This window comes from Pleurodeles waltl, chromosome 2_2, assembly GCF_031143425.1.
Source record: "Pleurodeles waltl isolate 20211129_DDA chromosome 2_2, aPleWal1.hap1.20221129, whole genome shotgun sequence".
Classification (NCBI taxonomy): Eukaryota; Metazoa; Chordata; class Amphibia; order Caudata; family Salamandridae; genus Pleurodeles; species Pleurodeles waltl.
This window is the reverse complement of record NC_090439.1, coordinates 84,948,531-84,967,106: the sequence shown is the minus strand read 5'-3', so window position 1 is coordinate 84,967,106 and position 18,576 is coordinate 84,948,531. Positions and strand designations below refer to the sequence as shown.

General features: G+C 40.8%; 1 protein-coding gene across 2 annotated transcripts in view; it reads left to right on the top strand.

Moving 5' to 3' along the window:
- The window catches only part of CDH18 (cadherin 18), a 2,476,497-nt gene that overhangs the window by 1,164,486 nt on the left and 1,293,435 nt on the right, over positions 1-18,576 (top strand). For both annotated transcript variants that reach the window (XM_069219481.1, XM_069219482.1), the window contains exon 5: positions 15,279-15,573. In XM_069219481.1, the coding sequence (XP_069075582.1) occupies positions 15,279-15,573 (295 nt within the window). The remainder of the gene's footprint in view (positions 1-15,278; positions 15,574-18,576) is intronic.

Below are 18,576 nucleotides of genomic sequence, written 5' to 3'. Positions count from 1 at the left end.
CATGTTTGCTTGTGTCTTGCCCTGACTAGGATTGTGGTTTCTGCTTAACCAGGGTTCACACCTCAGTCAACTACTAGCCCAATTTCTAACATGTACATTTCCTCAGACAAACTAGGTGGCTGATCAGTCATGTTGGATTGCAAGGTTGATTCACTACAATTTGTGGAGGACCTATAAGAGTGCACAGGAGCATCATTTGCAATCTCTCATCTGAGGGATCTTTTTAAGTTGATGGAGACTTTGAGAGAATAAACAATGTAAAGCAATTCAGATATCTGTAAACCCACTTACCACACAAGAGACCAAGAAACAATAATTGATGTTAAGTAATTTATTTCCAGTCATTAACCAATCCAATATATGCAAGTCAGGAAAATCTTGAAAAGGTACAGAATTACAGCTGACAAGCTGAAATAGCGCAATTGGTTCAGTCTTATCAATTTAAGATTCAAAACAATAACAACCACAGCAATACATAAACTGAGAATTAGAAATAGGTGTTCCATAAAAAAAAGCCTTGTTGATATGGTGTACGGCAATGCAGCACAAGGCACTGCGTTGCCTTACACTGTGTCAGGGAGGTGTTCCATGGGGACTGGGGTGCATTCTCACACGCAATACCCATGGGTTTTTACTCATTCCCAGATTTACAACAATCGGAAAACCTGGCAGTGCGTCAAAATCTTACGCCTCCCTAGGGGAGGCGCAACAAGGAGAAATATCTTATTTCTCCTTGTTTTTTCCTCTTTATGTGTGCTGCATTCCGCAGCACACATTGAGAAAAAAGCCTCCATGGATTTTGTGAAGGAAGGTGTCCCTTCCTGCACAGAAACAGTCCTGCCTGCGATGCAGGAATCCTTGCACCATCGTGCATGGGCATCTGCGTCGGCGCTAGGCAGCTGATTGTGTGCCAGAACATGCAGAAAAGACATAAATATGTTGTATCTTGTAGATACAGCACATTCCTGCCCTTTTCCTCTGGCTCAGGGCAATGCAGCAAGGTGCCTTGCAACTCTGCCCTGCGCCACGGGGCTTATAAATAAGCCCTTGAATCTAAAACCTTCCTCAGCTCAACTTCAGGTTTTCGCAAACATCATTGAAAATAAACTGTTGGGATTTTGCAGCAGAGACAGCCAGTATCCTTTGAAATGTTCGATGCAATTGTTTCGAAAAAAGACGTGTTGTTTTCATTAAGTTGACAAAATGTAAATAAATCTTTATAGCTGCAATTAACTTGGAATATATTTTAAAAATGTACTAGTGTGGTGTTCAGTTACCAAAGAGCGTCAGAATACTGGAATACTGGGCAAGTATTCTCTTTTTATCTATTAATATATATATATATATATATTTTTATTCATTTATATATTAATAATGCTGTCATAAAGACACACTATAATAGATTTATCGGAAAGATGTATGTGGCCATGGACCATTGCTTCTAAGGAATTTCTTGCATCTATGTTTGTATCTCGTGAACTGTCAATTGAGAATTATAGAGAAGCCGTAATAAGTGGCCGCTAAGAAGCACTACTCAGCTACATCTTTCAAATTATATGAATTTTACTGAAAAGAGCAATTTAGTTTTTGCTGCATGCTGATTTTGCCTCTTCACATTTTTTCATTCCAAACCTGCTAAGACAGCCAGAAGTAATGTTTTTACACGACATTAATGGGCATCTAAAACTGGCAATGACGTATCTGTTTCTAAATTGTTTTACTATTTCTGTGATTTAATGTTTAACGTTGTCTTGTTGTGTGATGTAAGCACATAAATCAACACAGGCATCTGGCATGTTGCCGTGAAGCCGAAGTCGATTCCCGTGAAAGACACAAGAAGAAAATAAATAATTGATATTTTTAAATATTCACACTTTCATTTACTAGGACAAAGTAAAAGTCTTTAAAAAAAACCTGTTAATACATTTGCTGTAAAGAGCTTTAAAGAACATCCTTTATTTTATTTTATTTTAGCCCATGCCGAAGTACTTCTTCAGTATTTAAATGTTCTATACATTAGTCTCAGAAGAATATGCAGCACAGCATACCACTTATGGCAAAAGTGAACATGAATATTTCAATTAATAATGTTCCTGAGGAGATGAAGAATCGTTTCAACTATGAGTGACAAGTGGGTTGTAAATGTAATTTTAAGTCAAAGGCTAAAATTAGAACGCGTTAATGTGTGCGTAATGTTAGACTATCGTCATGAAATACATATATTTTTTGAGAATTATGCAAAGTGTATCTGAACGATGTCTCAAATAACTTTTCCGCGAGGGTATACCTCTTCCAAAAAATCACAGAAAATGTTGAGAAGATGCTGATACAATGAGATATTGGCCCTCATTACGACTTCGGCGGTCTTAAATAAAGACACCGGCTCATAATAGAGCCGGCGGCAATGTTGATGTGCAGCAGGTGCAGCAACACCCGTCGCGCATTTCACTGCCTGAAATTCGGGCAGTGAAATGCGTGATGGGGCTGTGCCTGGGTGCCCGTGCACTGCCCATTTCCATGGCGGTACGTTGGGGACCCATAATCCCCAGAGCAGTGCTGCTTGCAGCGCTGCCCACCTGGCGGTCAAGTGGAGGGGCCGGCGGTATTGCCATGGCTAATGCGCCACGGTCATAATACACTGGCGGTACACCGTCAGCCTGTTGGCGGTGTTACTGCCAGTGTACCGCCAGCCGCCAGGGTCGTAATGAGGCCCATAATGTTTACAGGGTACATGAGAAGGGGCCTAGGGGGCAGTTGAAAGGGAGAGGAATGCAGTTCGGAAGGAGGATTAAGAGAGAAAACAAAATTCCGTTCAAAATAACCAATATTTTGGAGGACTTGTAAAACAGATAGGGAGAGTATTTGTGTATGTTTTTGTCTGTCTGTAAGTAAAGATTCCTGGTAAAATTCTACAGACACTCTCACTATCCCGACTGAAAGCACCTGCACCCAACTAGTTATAAGAACATCAATGTATTAAGTGGGGTGTAACACCCCAAACACCTCCCCCTCCCCTGAAGCTACGTTCCTGTGCATTAGTGGCTACCTTATCTATGTTTACTAGTAATGACCACCTCCATGCAGCAGCCAGAATTGCTAGTTGCGGTGTTAAAAAATGCTTTGACAATGTGAGATGCCTCTACATGGGTAATACATAATAGCCGTGTATGTAGTACCCCTAGCACCAAGTTAATATTAGTCATAGTCTCCCCAACACTGTTTGATTTTGATATTTTACTGAAGTATCAGCTTTAAATTTAAATATATTTAAATATATTTGAATATATTTAAATTTATTTGGGAAATTCAGCCATTTTTCTCCAAACATCAGCTTATTCATTCAGAAAATACATATGTTTACTTTTAAAATACAAACATTTCCATTTTGGTATATGTATATTATTTCATCCAATCACAAGCTTTTAATTTAGTTCCCTTGGCTACACAAAGGAAAGCTACTTCTAAGAAGCTAGAAAGCTACCAGTAGCTCACAAGCTACTCATTGAAGAAGTCTGGTGTAGATATTTATTGCCATACATTTGCTAAACGTTTGCACCGCTGTGGATTGATGGATAATATAATATAGAATGTAAAGGTGTTCCATTTAGAGGTGGTTTATCTCACACTGACATTAAAAGCATGGCTGTAAGATCATATGCCATTGTGCCCATCTCAGGAATGCGTGTAGTGTATTTTACCAACGATGGCATTTTTGGCCATAATGTCTGTTCAGTGGTCACTGGTCAACCTTTTGACTTAAAATCGTGGGTGATGTGATGCCTTTAATAAGACAACCCCACTAGGGTGAATGTAAAATTGTCCAGATTTGGAACGTGCTGGATTACTTCAAGTTACGAACCCTATAGGACACTTTATCACTTGATGATATCATCAGCAATGCCATCAGTGATGTTAATATACCTAATTATAATGTCATGTTAACCTTTGTGTTTTTTCAGTGAATTCCTGGGGATTTATGATCATATTCAGTTAATTCCCCAAAGAAGTAAGACTCTCGGCTGTAGGCAATACAGTTCAAAGAAGGGTCTGGTCTCTGGCCAAGCCCTGTACCCAGCCCCTGCATGGGTGGCAACCTGCCATTCTCATGACCTTTGGCTAGTGGGAGGATAGCTGCAGAGCCTGGCAGTAAACTCCTTTTGCGCATCCAACTCCATCCTGCACATGACCTTCAGTCATGCACAGCAGGCGCTGGGCACAGGGCCTGGCCTCCACAGGCCAGCAACCCTGTGGTTCAAACCACATTTCATTTATTATTTTTTTTAAATATTTTTTGTGTTTTCAACAGTACCGGAATTCAAGATTCACCCTCACAGTACTGTAGTACCATGCAAGCTTCCCTAGAAAAGCTTGTGCAATATCACAGTGCCATTAGGGTGAACCTTGTGTGGTGGCTCCCTTGGTAAGGCTGTGCTGGATCTGGCAGGAGGAATTTAGCTTGGGTGGCCATTGCTAATCACGGTCGATTTTTTCTGGACAACAGTTTTTAAAATGGCATATGCGTTGCTGTGATTATGTAATATTTTAGGAACCATGAGTCCTATATACTTCATTTTGATGTCAAAACATATGTTTTGGGGGAGCCAGGTTATCTTATAGAGACAGAAAGCAACTCCTCAAAGCAACCCTTCCACCATTTTCCAAAATGTCAGCTCTATAATAATGTGTTTTATCCATCATTTTGGAAATTTATTTTAACATTGTTTTCTGTTCATTCAAATTCGTAAACATGAGCAAAGCAGGTAGTAGAAGAGGATCTATACCTCCTGACAGAGTGTTGTTAATTGCAAGATCTGATGACTCCTTCAACAAAAAAAAAATGTAATTTAACAAACTCATCCGAAAGCAAAGCTCACATCAGCTATGGCTAGACAGAAGAGAGTTTGAGATGATGCTGAAATATGCAAAGGTGAATTTCACAAAAAATTGAAACTGATGGGCAAAGATAATCAAATATATTATCATTGTAACAACAAGTGCTACAAGTCAGATACAGTGGAAATAAATTTTCAAAAAATAGCAGAAACCAGTTAATCGCAACAAGAATCTAAGTCTTCTGAGAAAGCGACGTCAACCAAATGCAGTGCCCATCCACTTAGAATGTTGATGGCTTCCCCTCGTCCACCTCCAACCACTGATCAGAAAGCAGAGGATCTTCAATGTGTTACCTGTGGTTTAGCCAGAACAAGGGCCAAAAGGATTGACGAAAGAACAAACTACAGAGCATGATAGTCTCAAAGGGCAAGCATGTTTTTATCTACAGCTAGTTTCTTCCAAGGTGAGGTTTTCAGCCGAGTAGCTGATCTAAAAACAAGGTGAATGTTTTTGCAGCGGATTTGGATGCCCACCCAAACTACCTGTGTGCATAAATTTGAAAATATGAATGTACAGTGAGCTCCCAGAAGCAATGTAACCGCCGGTCTTCAGTTAAATTTTCACTCTATGAAAAATAATATAAAGTTTTAAAGTGACTCTTGAGTGCTGGCTCTGGGTTCACACTGAGTGAGATTAGAGAAATGATTGTCAACATTGATGACACTGTATTGAGCCACAATAACGAAATTATGATTTTTCTGGTAAGAATGTACAATGACAGCACTCGTTTTTTTCAATCTAACAAAACAAATTAGCCACTCATTATGTTCTTAGCTGATCTGATTTTTGAAGTCCTTGCAGCCAAAATTTGATCAAAGGATGCAGTAAAGTTAGAAGAAACCATTTTAAGAAACACACTGAAAGATTTGGATTTTGGACTTAATGACTAATTTTGTGATGTCCAAGAGCTTTGCAAATCATGGGAGTCAACAAGAATGCCTGATGTTGTCTTAACATTTTTTACATCATTGCTTATATCAGCAACACAAAACTGTTACAAACTAAAGTTCTTAAGTTCAGAACAGAAGCTGACAACATTTTTGTTAGCTTTGAAGATATAAGCGAAAGAGTGGAAGACAATCCCATGAACTTACAGGCTTATGCTGTGCAAATGTACTGTCTTTTCCATCATGGTGAAAAGAAAATTCTGCTACACATGATGAGTGCTCACGCAAACTCTGACAAGTGCAAAAGTAGAGCGCTAATCACTTCCATGAATAGGACTGGTGTATCAACAAGTTATAATGACATAGTTCAGAGCAGGAACTTGTTAGCAGCTCATGCTGAAAAATCTTGTGAATCTGACAGCACACCACTTCCTACTCACTTTACCAGGAAAGGATTCACAATTGCTGATCTTGATAATTTTGATTTGGAAGACAGCACTTCTTTGTCTGGAACATCCAACTCACATGATACTGCCATGGTATTTTTTAAAGACTGTACCAATGAAGTAGCTGCTGGAAAACAAACTGTGTCAGCTGTAGGCATAAACAGATGAGCTAACTCATGACCCAACTGTTTTGCCAACGTGTGCAAAATCACTACAAGCCATCAACATGCCCAGTCTACCAGACAGTTTCGAAGTGGCTGAGGATAATAGGGATCATCTTCTACCTGATGCTGAGGTCCGCAAAGCTGATTTAATTGAGTTTATCATATCACATATTCAGTGCCGACTGAAGGATGAAGAAAAGCCATTTTCTCTGTGGATTAGAATTCATGCTCTGATTTCCCAGAATACCATCCCAGCGAAGAAGGTTGGGGTTTTACCAGTAATACCTTCTCCGGTCACAAACTATGCAACAGTACACAGAGCTCTAAAGAATTGCCAAAATGTGCATGCTCAGCTTGAAGACCCCCTTATCCTGACAATTGTCTGTGATTGAAGTGTTTTCCATATTGTAGCTGACATTTTAATGAGCAATCCAGTAGAATTTTATGATCTTTATCCAATGATGGGCATTTTCCACATGATAAAAGTTGTGTTGCAATGTGCAGGAAGTTATCTCAGTGGAAGCGGCGTAGATGATGTAGTAATTGAGGTTGAAATCTTTGGAAGCACAACTGTCCAGTCTGTATTGAGTGAAACGCATTATATTTATTTGTTACAAGGTAAGCTCACTATATCTGAGATTAGGGAAACATTGCAGTGGAATGCTATCTGGAACAAGAATAACAAATTAGGTTTGGCATAACTTATGTCCAAAGTGAACAAGGCACATGGTGCACTTCATTCAAAAGACAGGCAATGTTCAATACACCTAGTTAAAACTAAAAAAACAAGCTTGTAGTGATTGTCAAAGATTGCAAAGAAAAATCAGAACTTTGCAAGTACTACTAAATGTTTTACACATGAAACAGAAAAACTTGGTACAAGCTGATCGTGAAGGTGATTGGGAGCTGCATGTGAAGACTGAGAAGTAACTGATTACTGTGTTTCCCAAATTTAACTGCACAAACTACCTGAGATATGGATCCTAGTATTTGGAAAGAGTGAAGAAGCTTGAGGTGGAAAATCATACCTCTCCCGAAAATTCACCCAACGGCATTATGTGGAGAAAGACTGGGAGGGAAGGTTCAATACTGTGGCTTCAGATGTGAAACTAGAACAGACTACTTAATATATCATAGAAAAGCTCCAAGGTAATTGTTGGTCAGACACGTAAAAGTGAATATGTTGCTCAGTGGCAGCTAGGTTACAGTTAAAACCTTTCTATTTGCAATGTTTTCAGAGAGATTACAGTTTCAAAATTAATGGACTATCGTGAAACTGTTCCTCACCACAAACTAGTAGAAAAGAGAGGGGAACATTTTAATAACCATGTTGACAGCCTTCTTCATTTCATGCAGCAGCAAGGAAGCCCCTTTGAAATGACTGAGCCTGTGTGACTACACAACTTCGAGACCAAACAATGTGTGATATTGATATAAAGACCCATCCACTAGATGTCCTGGAACATGGATGAAAACTATATGCAGAACTGAAGCAGGAGAGATTTGTAACAAAAGTGAAAATGCTGCTTGGCATAATCACTAAAGCTAAACTTCCATGATTTAATTACTATAGCAAGAGTTTCATCCAACCAGCCTCTACAAAACCGGCCACAAGAAAACAACTTTCATAAGCACTTAGAGAGATGGATGTAATAAAAGAAAGGGGGGAATTTACAAAGAACATTCTGGCGTATTATCTTCCTCCAACAAACTCATTATTTGATGGAGATGATGCATCAAAACCAGTGAAGCACAAACTCGTACAAGAGCTCCAAAAAAAACCTTTCTCCTGAAGAATTTCCATAAACAAATGTGTCCTCATTAAAAACCACTGTTGCTGTGGACTATATGTCACAATTGTGAATGGTCACGTTTTCAACCATATAAAACTTCGAAGAGGTCATTCAGACTTTTCTACAGATATCAAAGACAGTGTGGACCTTGCAAAAACTCCACATTGTCTTTGACAGTTATCTTGAACTATCGGTCAAAGAAAGTGAGAGAATCATATGAATGTCTACAAGGGGAAAAAATTGACCTTGCCTGCATTAAAAATCCAACACCCATACCTGTGCAACTTGATACATTCTAGTCATCAATATGAAACAAGATGAACTTGGAGATGTTAGCTTGCCAAAACATTGCTGATGCTTCAGTGAAAACTGAATTTCCAATTATTGCCAGTCAAATGATTGTCAGTGAGGAATTGGTGATTGCAGAGATATATTCAAAATGTACAGGCCATACTGTTCAAGACCTTAACAACAAATTGAAGGAAACTGACCTTCTTCTGCCACATTTTGAGTGGGCTGTTCAAAATGGTTCCAATCGAGTCACTGTACTGTTAAATGACACAGATGTTAATATTGCACTAATTGGATTTGTTGCAATGTTCATAAGCCAAGCATTGTCAGAGTTATGGATAGGCTATGGAACAGGAGAGAAAAGACACTTATTCCAGCTTGATATGCTGTACAAGAAACTTGACCCAGAGATGCCCAGTGTTCTTATAAAGGCACATATTCTTATGGGGGATGACACTATGAGCAGAATTGGGACAAAGCTTGGAGCTTTAACTGCTGAACCTGTGAAGTTCCTAAAAGTGTTTGCTGAGACAGACAAAGAATGTGACTTTAAAGATGTAGAAAAATACCTTGTGCATGAGCAGAAAAAACATTTTGACTGTCACACTTCTGACGATCTTTGATACAGTGAGTTCAAGAGATCAGTCTCGCTAAGTGGCCTTCCACCGACGTCATATTCTGTGTATGGAGACATTAAAAGAGCATTCTACTTGATCAGAAGGTGTGCAAATGTTTTGGATCATGCATATGTAGAGAAGGATCTTAATGGAGTGCTAAAACCTACAAGATTTGTAAAGCCTCTACCAACAGAACTTACACATACATGTACTTCAAAACATGTGCTACAAAAAGATGTCCTTGTCGATATGCTCTTCTGAAATGTTCAACATTGTGCAAATGTACCACAAGCAATTGCTGAAACATATAAATAAAGTGCACTATGTAATGTATCTAAAACAGGAGTGATGAAATTTTTTTTTTCATATTCAGATTGTAAACATTATTAGGTGCTTACATAAAAGGATTACAAAACATTATTATTTGTTTCATTTTTATATACGTCTCTTCATCCTCTATTATAGCTGCGATTTCTGAAAATGGCAGAAGGGTTGTTCTGAGGAGTTAGTTTCTGTCTCTATAGGACTACTTGACCTCAAAACCTATGTTTTGACACCAAAATGATGTACATAGGTCTCATGGTTCCTGAAATATTACATCATCACTGCAACAATTCTGCCATTTTTAGAAATGTCCAGAAAAATTCGGCCCGGATCAGCAATGTCTACCCAAGCTGAATTACTTCTCTAATGCTACAAAATCACAAATCAAAAATGAAAATGTTGGGACATCATTTTTTACGGAGGTATAGTAGGAGGTCGGGATTAGTCTTATTGTGCATGGTAACTTTTGTGGAGATTTGTCAAGCAGAGGCTGAGAAAAAGGAGGGGTCAAAAAAAGTTAGTTTCCCATGTTAATTCCCATAGGTATTTCGAACATGACTACAGCCTGAATCGCTGGACGGAATTGCACCAAATTTGGTGGAAAGCTTGCTCTTGGTCCAGAAAGTGTGCTTTTTGTGATTTGGTGTAAGGCCATCCAGTACTTTTAGAGATATTTAATTAAAGGAAAAAGAAATATAGAATATCTGGACAGAGCCTGAGTACAGATCTCAAGGTGCGATCTGATTGGCTATCAGCACTTCACCCAGAAAGGTTTGGCAGCCATCTTGGTTCCACTATACGTGATAGCACCACATTGAAGTGCACTATAGTGAATGGCAGGTGTTGAGGTCACATATAGGAGAATGTATAAAGGCTGATAACTGATTTTAGTTATAATATAGATAATTTGTTGCTAAGATGATTTTACCCTATGAAAAAGCCTTCTGCTAGGATTTCATGCATCATGTTTAAGAGAAAACTTATTTCTCATGATTTTCTCTTAGAGGTCATGAAAGGTACTCCAGAAGATAAAATGAGAGCATATTTTCTGTAAACTCACACTATTTTTCTCAATTATATGAGAATGAATTCTGCAGTAAAAAAATATACTTCCAACAGGAGTAGCTGATTCCCTTGTGTCCTATTGCAACCTCCACTAGCGTTCTAAAGAACAAGTAGAGCGATAACAGTCTTACTTATGACAAAAGTGTGGCACACATGGAGCCATCTTGATTGACTTAAACTGGTAAAACTTAAAATACTTAATTTAGAAAGAAACAAAATGAGGGGTTTCATTTTGTCATAGAAATTATGGTTAGTGCTGTAGAAAGAAAAAGTAGAACATGTTTTCAGTGAGTTCTCAAACATCTTCCTCTTATATTTCGTTAAAACATTCTGACATGTAGACTGAAACATATACTTTCAACACCAGCAGCAAACTGCCAGTTCATTCCCTGGTGATCAGCAACTTACCACAATGTACTAATGAGCAGCTAGAGTGCTAAAATTATGAATTTATGCTAAAAGTAAGGCACATTTGACCACCATATTGATGGAATTCAACTGGAAAGCGGAAAGTACTTTCTACCTAGAATACTGCAGTAAATGAAGAGATTAATGAGCTTTGTAAGAAATACGTCTTCCAAGATGGCCACCAACGAAAGAAGATCCCAAATTTAGCACAAATATCACCCTAATGTAGCTCAGGTTTAGCCCTATGACAGAAGTGTGCAAACAATTATTTTTCTGTTTTTGTTTGCAATTTTATATAGCACAGACTTGACCTGAGAGGTATTGGAGTGCTTTACATGAGCATCAGTTACATTACACAAGGACACATTCCTTTTTGGCTTTAGTAATGGGAGAATAAGTGATTTGCCCAGAATCACAGGATGTCAGGCTAACACTGAAACTCAAACCTGGTTTTCCTGTTGCAAAGTCTGAAGCTCTGGCCATAACACCACATTCTCTCCTCTAAGTGATATATATAATCAAGTGATCAACTGGATAAAAACAAATCAAGAGATAAAATAATTTTAAGGTGCTTTCTTGCTATTTGAAAACCCACAAAATGTGTCTTTATTTTAGTTTTTTAGTGCACTAACTATAACTTCTGTGGGAATGAGACCCTCTCAGGTTTATAATTTCTAAAGAAAATGCTTTAGGTGTTACTGTTTTCATTACATCAAGATGGTGTCACGAGTGCCACACTTTTGTAATAAATACCAAATGTTATCAATCTAGTTGTTCATTAGACTACTGTGGCGAAGCAGATGTCAGGGGTACAGACTCAGATAACTGATGGCAGATGTGAGGAGCAGTGGCAGCACAAAGGACCATGGGGGGGCAGGGAAAAGGAGGGCAGGGGCAACACACCAACCATGCAAGTCAGCCAAGAGAGGCTGTGGCAATGTAACAGACCTTTGAGGGCAGAAAGAAGAGACAGCGGCAGTACAACCATACATTCCAACAGATCTGATTCAGGCAGAAGACTTGCAATGTTTTTAAGCCTAAAAAGGCTTTATTTTATCAGTATCCTGCCTAAAATTTCCTCTTCTTCAATGTAAGTCAATGAGGAAAATCAATTCCCCAGTTTTGTTTGCAAAATCTCACTCTTATTAAGTATCACAATGTTGGCAAATAGGGTGCATTGGGTTAATGAGGACAGGAGGAATGTGGTAGGGAGGGAAAGAGGAAATGGACATGGGCACCAAATTGACCTTACAGGGTAGGCCTCAGGGGATGCAGCAGCACAATACACCACATAGGGAAGCTTAACTTGCAGTGTAGCACAATAGACAATGGAAAGCAATAGGGAGGAGACAAGTCCATGCAGACGGACAACTGGGAGCAGATGGGAAAGAGGCAAGGGCAGCAAGCTGACCATAGTGACAGACAGGAGGGACAGTTTCAGCATAATGGACCATAAGGGCAGGAGGGATGGGGCAATGCCATGACAGCAGACCAGACAAGAAAGAAGGGAGGGACCTGCATATGGAAAACAGAGGGCAGGGAGCAAGGGGTGGGGCTGTAGCAGCAAGCTCACTTTGGAGGTCAAGTGGGATGGGCACTGGAAGCACAACACACCATGGAGAGCAACAAGGAGGCAATAATGACATACACACAGACAACAGAGGGAAGGTAGGAGGGGGTCATGGGCAGAAAGCTGACCACAAAGGGCAGGTGGGAGGGGCTGTGGCAGCACAGAAGGGGAGGGGAAAGCACAAAGGACCATGTACAACAGAAGGGATGGGAAGGGAAGGGACTGGACACGGACAAGAGAGGGCAGGGGCATCAGAACAGACCACACGGTGTAGGCAGGAGGAGCATTTGCAGCACAAAAGAGAATGGAGGAAAGAAGGGAGTGGCAGCAAAATGGATCATGGAGGATGTGAGGAAGTGGATAGGGGCATGGAACTTGGACAGGCAGGGTGGCGGTGGCAGGGACAGGCTGCAGTCATCTGAGCATGCTTGGCAGGAGGGAAGGGCAGTGGCTGCTCAACAAAACACTCAGAGTACATAGGAGGGGCAGTGGTAGGTCCATGGATCACAGTGGGCAAACAGGAGGGAGCAAGGGCAAGCACACAGACATCAGAGGTTCTGAGGAAGGAGGATAGGGGCAGCAAGCTAAGCAGAGAGGCTAAGCAGAAGGGACAATGATGGGGCATAGCATTAGTAAATGGAGGGCAGGAGGAGTGGGCAGTGACATCAAATTAAATGGAGGGCAGTGGCAGCACATCAGACCATGCAGGGCAGGAGGGAGGGGGCTGGGGCATGGACTCAGATAACAGAGGGTAGAAAGGTGGTGGATGCAACACCAAGCAAAATGTTTAGAATGAGGGGAAGGGCAGTAGCAGAACAACAGCCACATAAGGCTCTAATGAGGGAGCAGAGGCATGGACTTGGACAATGGATGTCAAGGAGGAGGGATGACAGGAGCAGTTAGCTTGGGTACGGGCAAGCACAATTCCAGGCCAGGCCTTGCGTCCAACTTCCCCCACCCACTGTACATTGTGATGGGCATCTTACTCAACATGAAAAAAAACTAGAAATTCACAGAAAAAAAACAAAGTTTACAGGGACTTTATAGTTAGGGAATAGAATTTAAAAAATAATTTGCTAATTACTCCAGATATTACATCACTCATGACATCTTCAATGACATCTTCCATGACATCATTGATAATATCACTGTAACATTTGCTATAAACTAATAGATAAGAAACCTTTGCATGGTGAGGGGGCAAGCTATAGTTAAGTTACGGCACAACTTATAGTTACTTGAGGTAATTCTAACTATAACTGATGTATTTCTATGGCTTTGTACATTTAAAATGTGAGCCTAACAATAACATCCCTGTAACCTTAGTTTTTTTAAGTGAATTTCTATGTTTTTTCAAACTTCTATTTCCTAACTATGATGTCCCTGTAACCTTTAATATCTTTAAGCAAATGCCTCTGAGACTTGGTCCCCCGGGGACCTAATAATAACAAAGCGTGAAGCCTGTGCTTTGGCAAGTCAAAAATGCTTTTTCAATGGAAACTAGGTCCTAACTATAACTACCTACACACAGATAGATAGACGGATATATAGATAGATAGATAGATAGATAGATAGATAGATAGATAGATAGATAGATAGATAGATAGATAGATAGATAGATAGATAGATAGATAGATAGATAGATTTGCTGTGGACAATATGCTGAAACAGACATAACTTATGCACTTGCTGGATGCATCATCTCAGAAATTGAAGTTGTAAAGTCACGTTGATACTGGTATGAGGACATACAATGAGGCTTTGTGGTAGCCTAGAAAGATGATGATGAATATGTCCACTTATTGATTTTTTTCTAAGGGTCATCATTTGGAAAATATGGGCTTCATACACAAACTGAATATTGTAGCATGTGAGTTAAAACGACAGAAGTGCTTACTAGTAATGTCCTCCAAAGTGATATATGCGAAGACCTCTGTAGATTCCTAAATGTAACATACTTCAAATCTAAGACTCAAATAAATCAAGAGTGATGGCCCAGTGAGGTATTAGCATTAATGAATATCAGTGGTAATGTATTGCCCCTAATTAAGAGTTGCCCGATAAATCAAGAGTAATCTGTTGTACCTGTTACCACTGATTTCCTCGATGCTACACAATGTTGCTCTAATTCAAATGCAGGTTTATCACATTTCTCAAAATAGCGGGAAAGGGTGGAAATATGTATTAATTGTTTTGCCACACATTAAGCAAGTTACTGCACGCCTCCAATATGTCTTCCACTTGTTCATTCATTTAAAGGAAACCCTTGGCAAATAGAGCAATCTGTGCTCTTTAAAATACAACTCCAACTTGCTTTTTATAATTCCCTTTGATTTTGCCTACTAAGCTAACATTTTTTTTAGGCTTTCACATGGAGATTGTAATTTTAAAGTCTCAAGCTCATGCACTACCTCCTACATGCTGTGGGACATTATCAGATCAGCTGACATGTTTTTAAACTGGAAGTAATTGTAGTTTCTTTTAAAGAATCACTGGGAAAGTTTATTATGCACTTAGCGCCATATGTACGAACACATTTTCCCATAGACACAGAATGGGTAAAACCCTTTGCTACATCTGGCCCTTAATGCGTTAAGTGTTTATTTTCACAATTTTGTGTAAAGTGATGATCCCTCATGGGAAAGACTGCTCAAATTGTGGGCTTTTTAAACAATTGCCCACAACAGGGAAAGCAAATATTTGGGGAAAACAAGTATTAATCAATACAGTATCTGTAGAGGATAAAATGTGTACATCAGATTGTGTTATAGGTCATGTCACATATGCTGATGATTCCTATATCTGTATTACTTCCTACAGCTACACTCGAATTCCGATAAAGGAGATGGGTCGGTCAAGTACATCCTTACCGGAGAAGGAGCTGGGAGCATATTTCTTATTGACGATGTCACGGGGGACATTCATGCAACCACAAGTCTAGACAGAGAGAAGAAAGCGCACTATGTCCTCCACGCTCAGGCAATTGATAGGCGGAAAAACTTGCCTCTTGAACCGGAGTCCGAATTCATCATCAAGGTTCAGGACATTAATGACAATGCCCCGGAATTTTCGGATGGCCCCTATGTTGCCACTGTTCCAGAGATGTCTGAAGTTGGTAAGAAACATTTTATTTTAAAACTGCGTCTGTCATTTTGTTTTTTTTAGAAAAGTGGGTTGGTTCAAATTGCAAGTCACCTTGAACATGTTTAATGAAATGTTCTGTTGATAGTTCTTGCACACTTTATAAACAAACAAGAAAAATACACTTGGTAACAGTTGTATCTTGGAACTCGATATTGGTGCATCATGGGGTTTCAGTTAATATTTAATTTCAACCAGTAGACCTTACCTTAATTATCTGATATACAGGTATGGTCTAATTCACAAACTAAGGCACAAAGGCCCTGATTCTGACCTTGGCGGACGGCGGAGGCCGTCCGCCAAGGTACCGCCGACAAATGACCGCACCGCGGTCAAATGACCGCAGCGGTCATTCTTACATTTCCGCTGGGCCGGCGGGCGCTCTCCAAAAGAGCGCCCGCCGGCCCAGCGGAAATGCCCCTGCAACGAGGACGCCGGCTCAGAATTGAGCCGGCGTAGTTGCAGGGGTGCGACGGGTGCAGTTGCACCCGTCGCGTATTTCAGTGTCTGCAAAGCAGACACTGAAATACTTTGTGGGGCCCTCTTACGGGGGCCCCTGCAGTGCCCATGCCGTTGGCATGGGCACTGCAGGGGCCCCCAGGGGCCCCGCAGCACCCCCTACCGCCATCCTGTTCATGGCGGGTTTCCCGCCATGAACAGGATGGCGGTAGGGGGTGTCTGAATCCCCATGGCGGCGGAGCGCGCTCCGCCGCCATGGAGGATTCAATGGGGCAGCGGTAAACCGGCGTGAGACCGCCGGTTTACCCTTTCTGACCGCGGCTGAACCACCGCGGTCAGAATGCCCTTGGGAGCACCGCCAGCCTGTTGGCGGTGCTCCCGTGGTCGGTGACCCTGGCGGTCACCGGCCGCCAGGGTCAGAATGACCCCCAAATTTACAAATGTGTCACACAGAGCCTGATTTAGGGACGTTCGACCGGTGCTGCCGCACTGGGCTCTGACCTCTAGGTCGGCACTGACTTTAGGGTGGGCAGTGTGTGTACGGAAATAACTCATGATTGAAAAACACCTGTTGCAGAGTTCCTTAGGAGTCCAGCTTTCAGGTAGCAGTCTAATTGTCAGGATAACTTTAGTGATTAATGTCCCTGCTAGAGAGAGAGATCGAAGTTTTGAGTAGTGGCAGTTTTGACTTCCCATAAAGTAGCACATAGAGGTAATATGCCTGCTGCAAAGAACAGATCTGTAATTCATGTGAATAGCTGAGTGGATTAGTAAAGCCAGCATTTACCAGCGCTTTAAAGCAAATGAAATGTATTTGAGAGAGGGGCCATGGAGCGATCAGTGCTACTTTTGTCGGGTGGTAGTGAGGGAAACTGAAAAGTAGGTCATGGATGGGGTGCAAAAAAAGATTGCTGCACCAGATACCACCAGTGCTAAAGCTGGCCCTGGTGTCCCTCAGCACAGTGCAGCACCCAAAGGTACTGCACTGTGTTGCATGACAGGGAGAGCAGGAGAGAGCTATCTCTACACAAATGGCTCTTTCCTCCCCTCTCCCTAGCACTGGTGCAGAATTTTTATACCAAGTGCCACACACACACTTTTGCGCCATAGTTCAAGTGTGTGTGTGAGTTTCGCATAGGTTTTGAACTGGAAAGGTACCATTCTACTACAAAATTCTAGGAGTACACAAATTTTAAAACTATTCTTACTTTGTATGTGTGCTGTGGAGTGCAACACGCATGCAAAGTTGGAAAAGAAAGGAGAAATGAAAACATTTCCCTTTTTAATGCCTGCTTTCCAGCAGCATTATTCTTTGATGCAAAACCCTTTCTACTAATGTTCATAAATAGGGTTTTGCATCAAAACGCATAGGTGGTTGCATGGGAAAGCCCAGGTACCACTCTTGTAATGCCCCCCTGACATTAGCTAACACGCTGTGCTGGTTTGCGTTAATTTCCCTCACAAACTAACATGAATACCAATTTGTGTTGGTCTGTAAATCCCCAAAAAGGTTTTGTGTCGGGTTTGCATGAAAAAAGTAATGCAAGTCTGACGCAAAACATTTCTAAATCTTGACCTAAGTATGCTATTTGCGTACGTTTCTTCTGTTCAGGAGATTCACAGAAATAATAAGGACTATGTCTAGAAATCTATATAAATGATTGATTTTCATTCATACTTCTTATTTACCATTTTAGTTAAAAATTGTCCTTCAGACACACAGTTTGTGGGAGCAATTGCAAAGGAAATCTCCACAGGAAAAATGTTTTTCTCTTAGGGAAGAAAATCTTTCAACTACACCCTTTCAAAAATAAGGGAGTTAGATCTTATTCAGGAGGCCAAAGGGCAGATAGATGACACTGAGACAGAACTATGGAGACAGAGATAATTTGCCACTTACATCTTGCAAGCCATCCCACCATGGCTTTGCAAACTGGGCCAAGCACAACACTGTACACCCTTGGTACTCGGAGTCGATAGGTCAAGCAGTCGCAGTCTTCTCAGACAGGTAGTGTTTGTCAGTCAGTCAATAGACACAATAACCTAATGTCCAGCCCTATTCTTCTCTTTTTTTTAAATTATTTTTATTAGAGGTTTCAAAGTAGGTAACAAATGCAATTAACTTTGCCCATCAGTATAGCAAGTACAGTGGTCAAACAATACACACTGCATGCTCAGGAGAAGAGAACCAAACAGGTAGGGAGAAGAGTGTGTAGCTACAAGTAGGATGATGTGCGAGATTGTAAAGAGTGAAAGTCTCAGGTGACTCATGCTTGGTGTGAAATGCAGCTCCATAATGCATTGTTGCAAACCAGGAATAGGCCTTACCGTCTTGGGGTGGTGGAGGGGGATAGGGAGGGGGGTGGTGAAGGCTATATATGGCATGCTGGTGTGAGGTGGAGGCAAAGAGGTGCAGGGAACCATATATTTAAATTAGGATGATAAAAGAAGAGGGTCGACACCCTCATGAAAGTCCCCAGCGCGCTGGTGGTGCATGGAGTAGGTGAAGGGAACATGG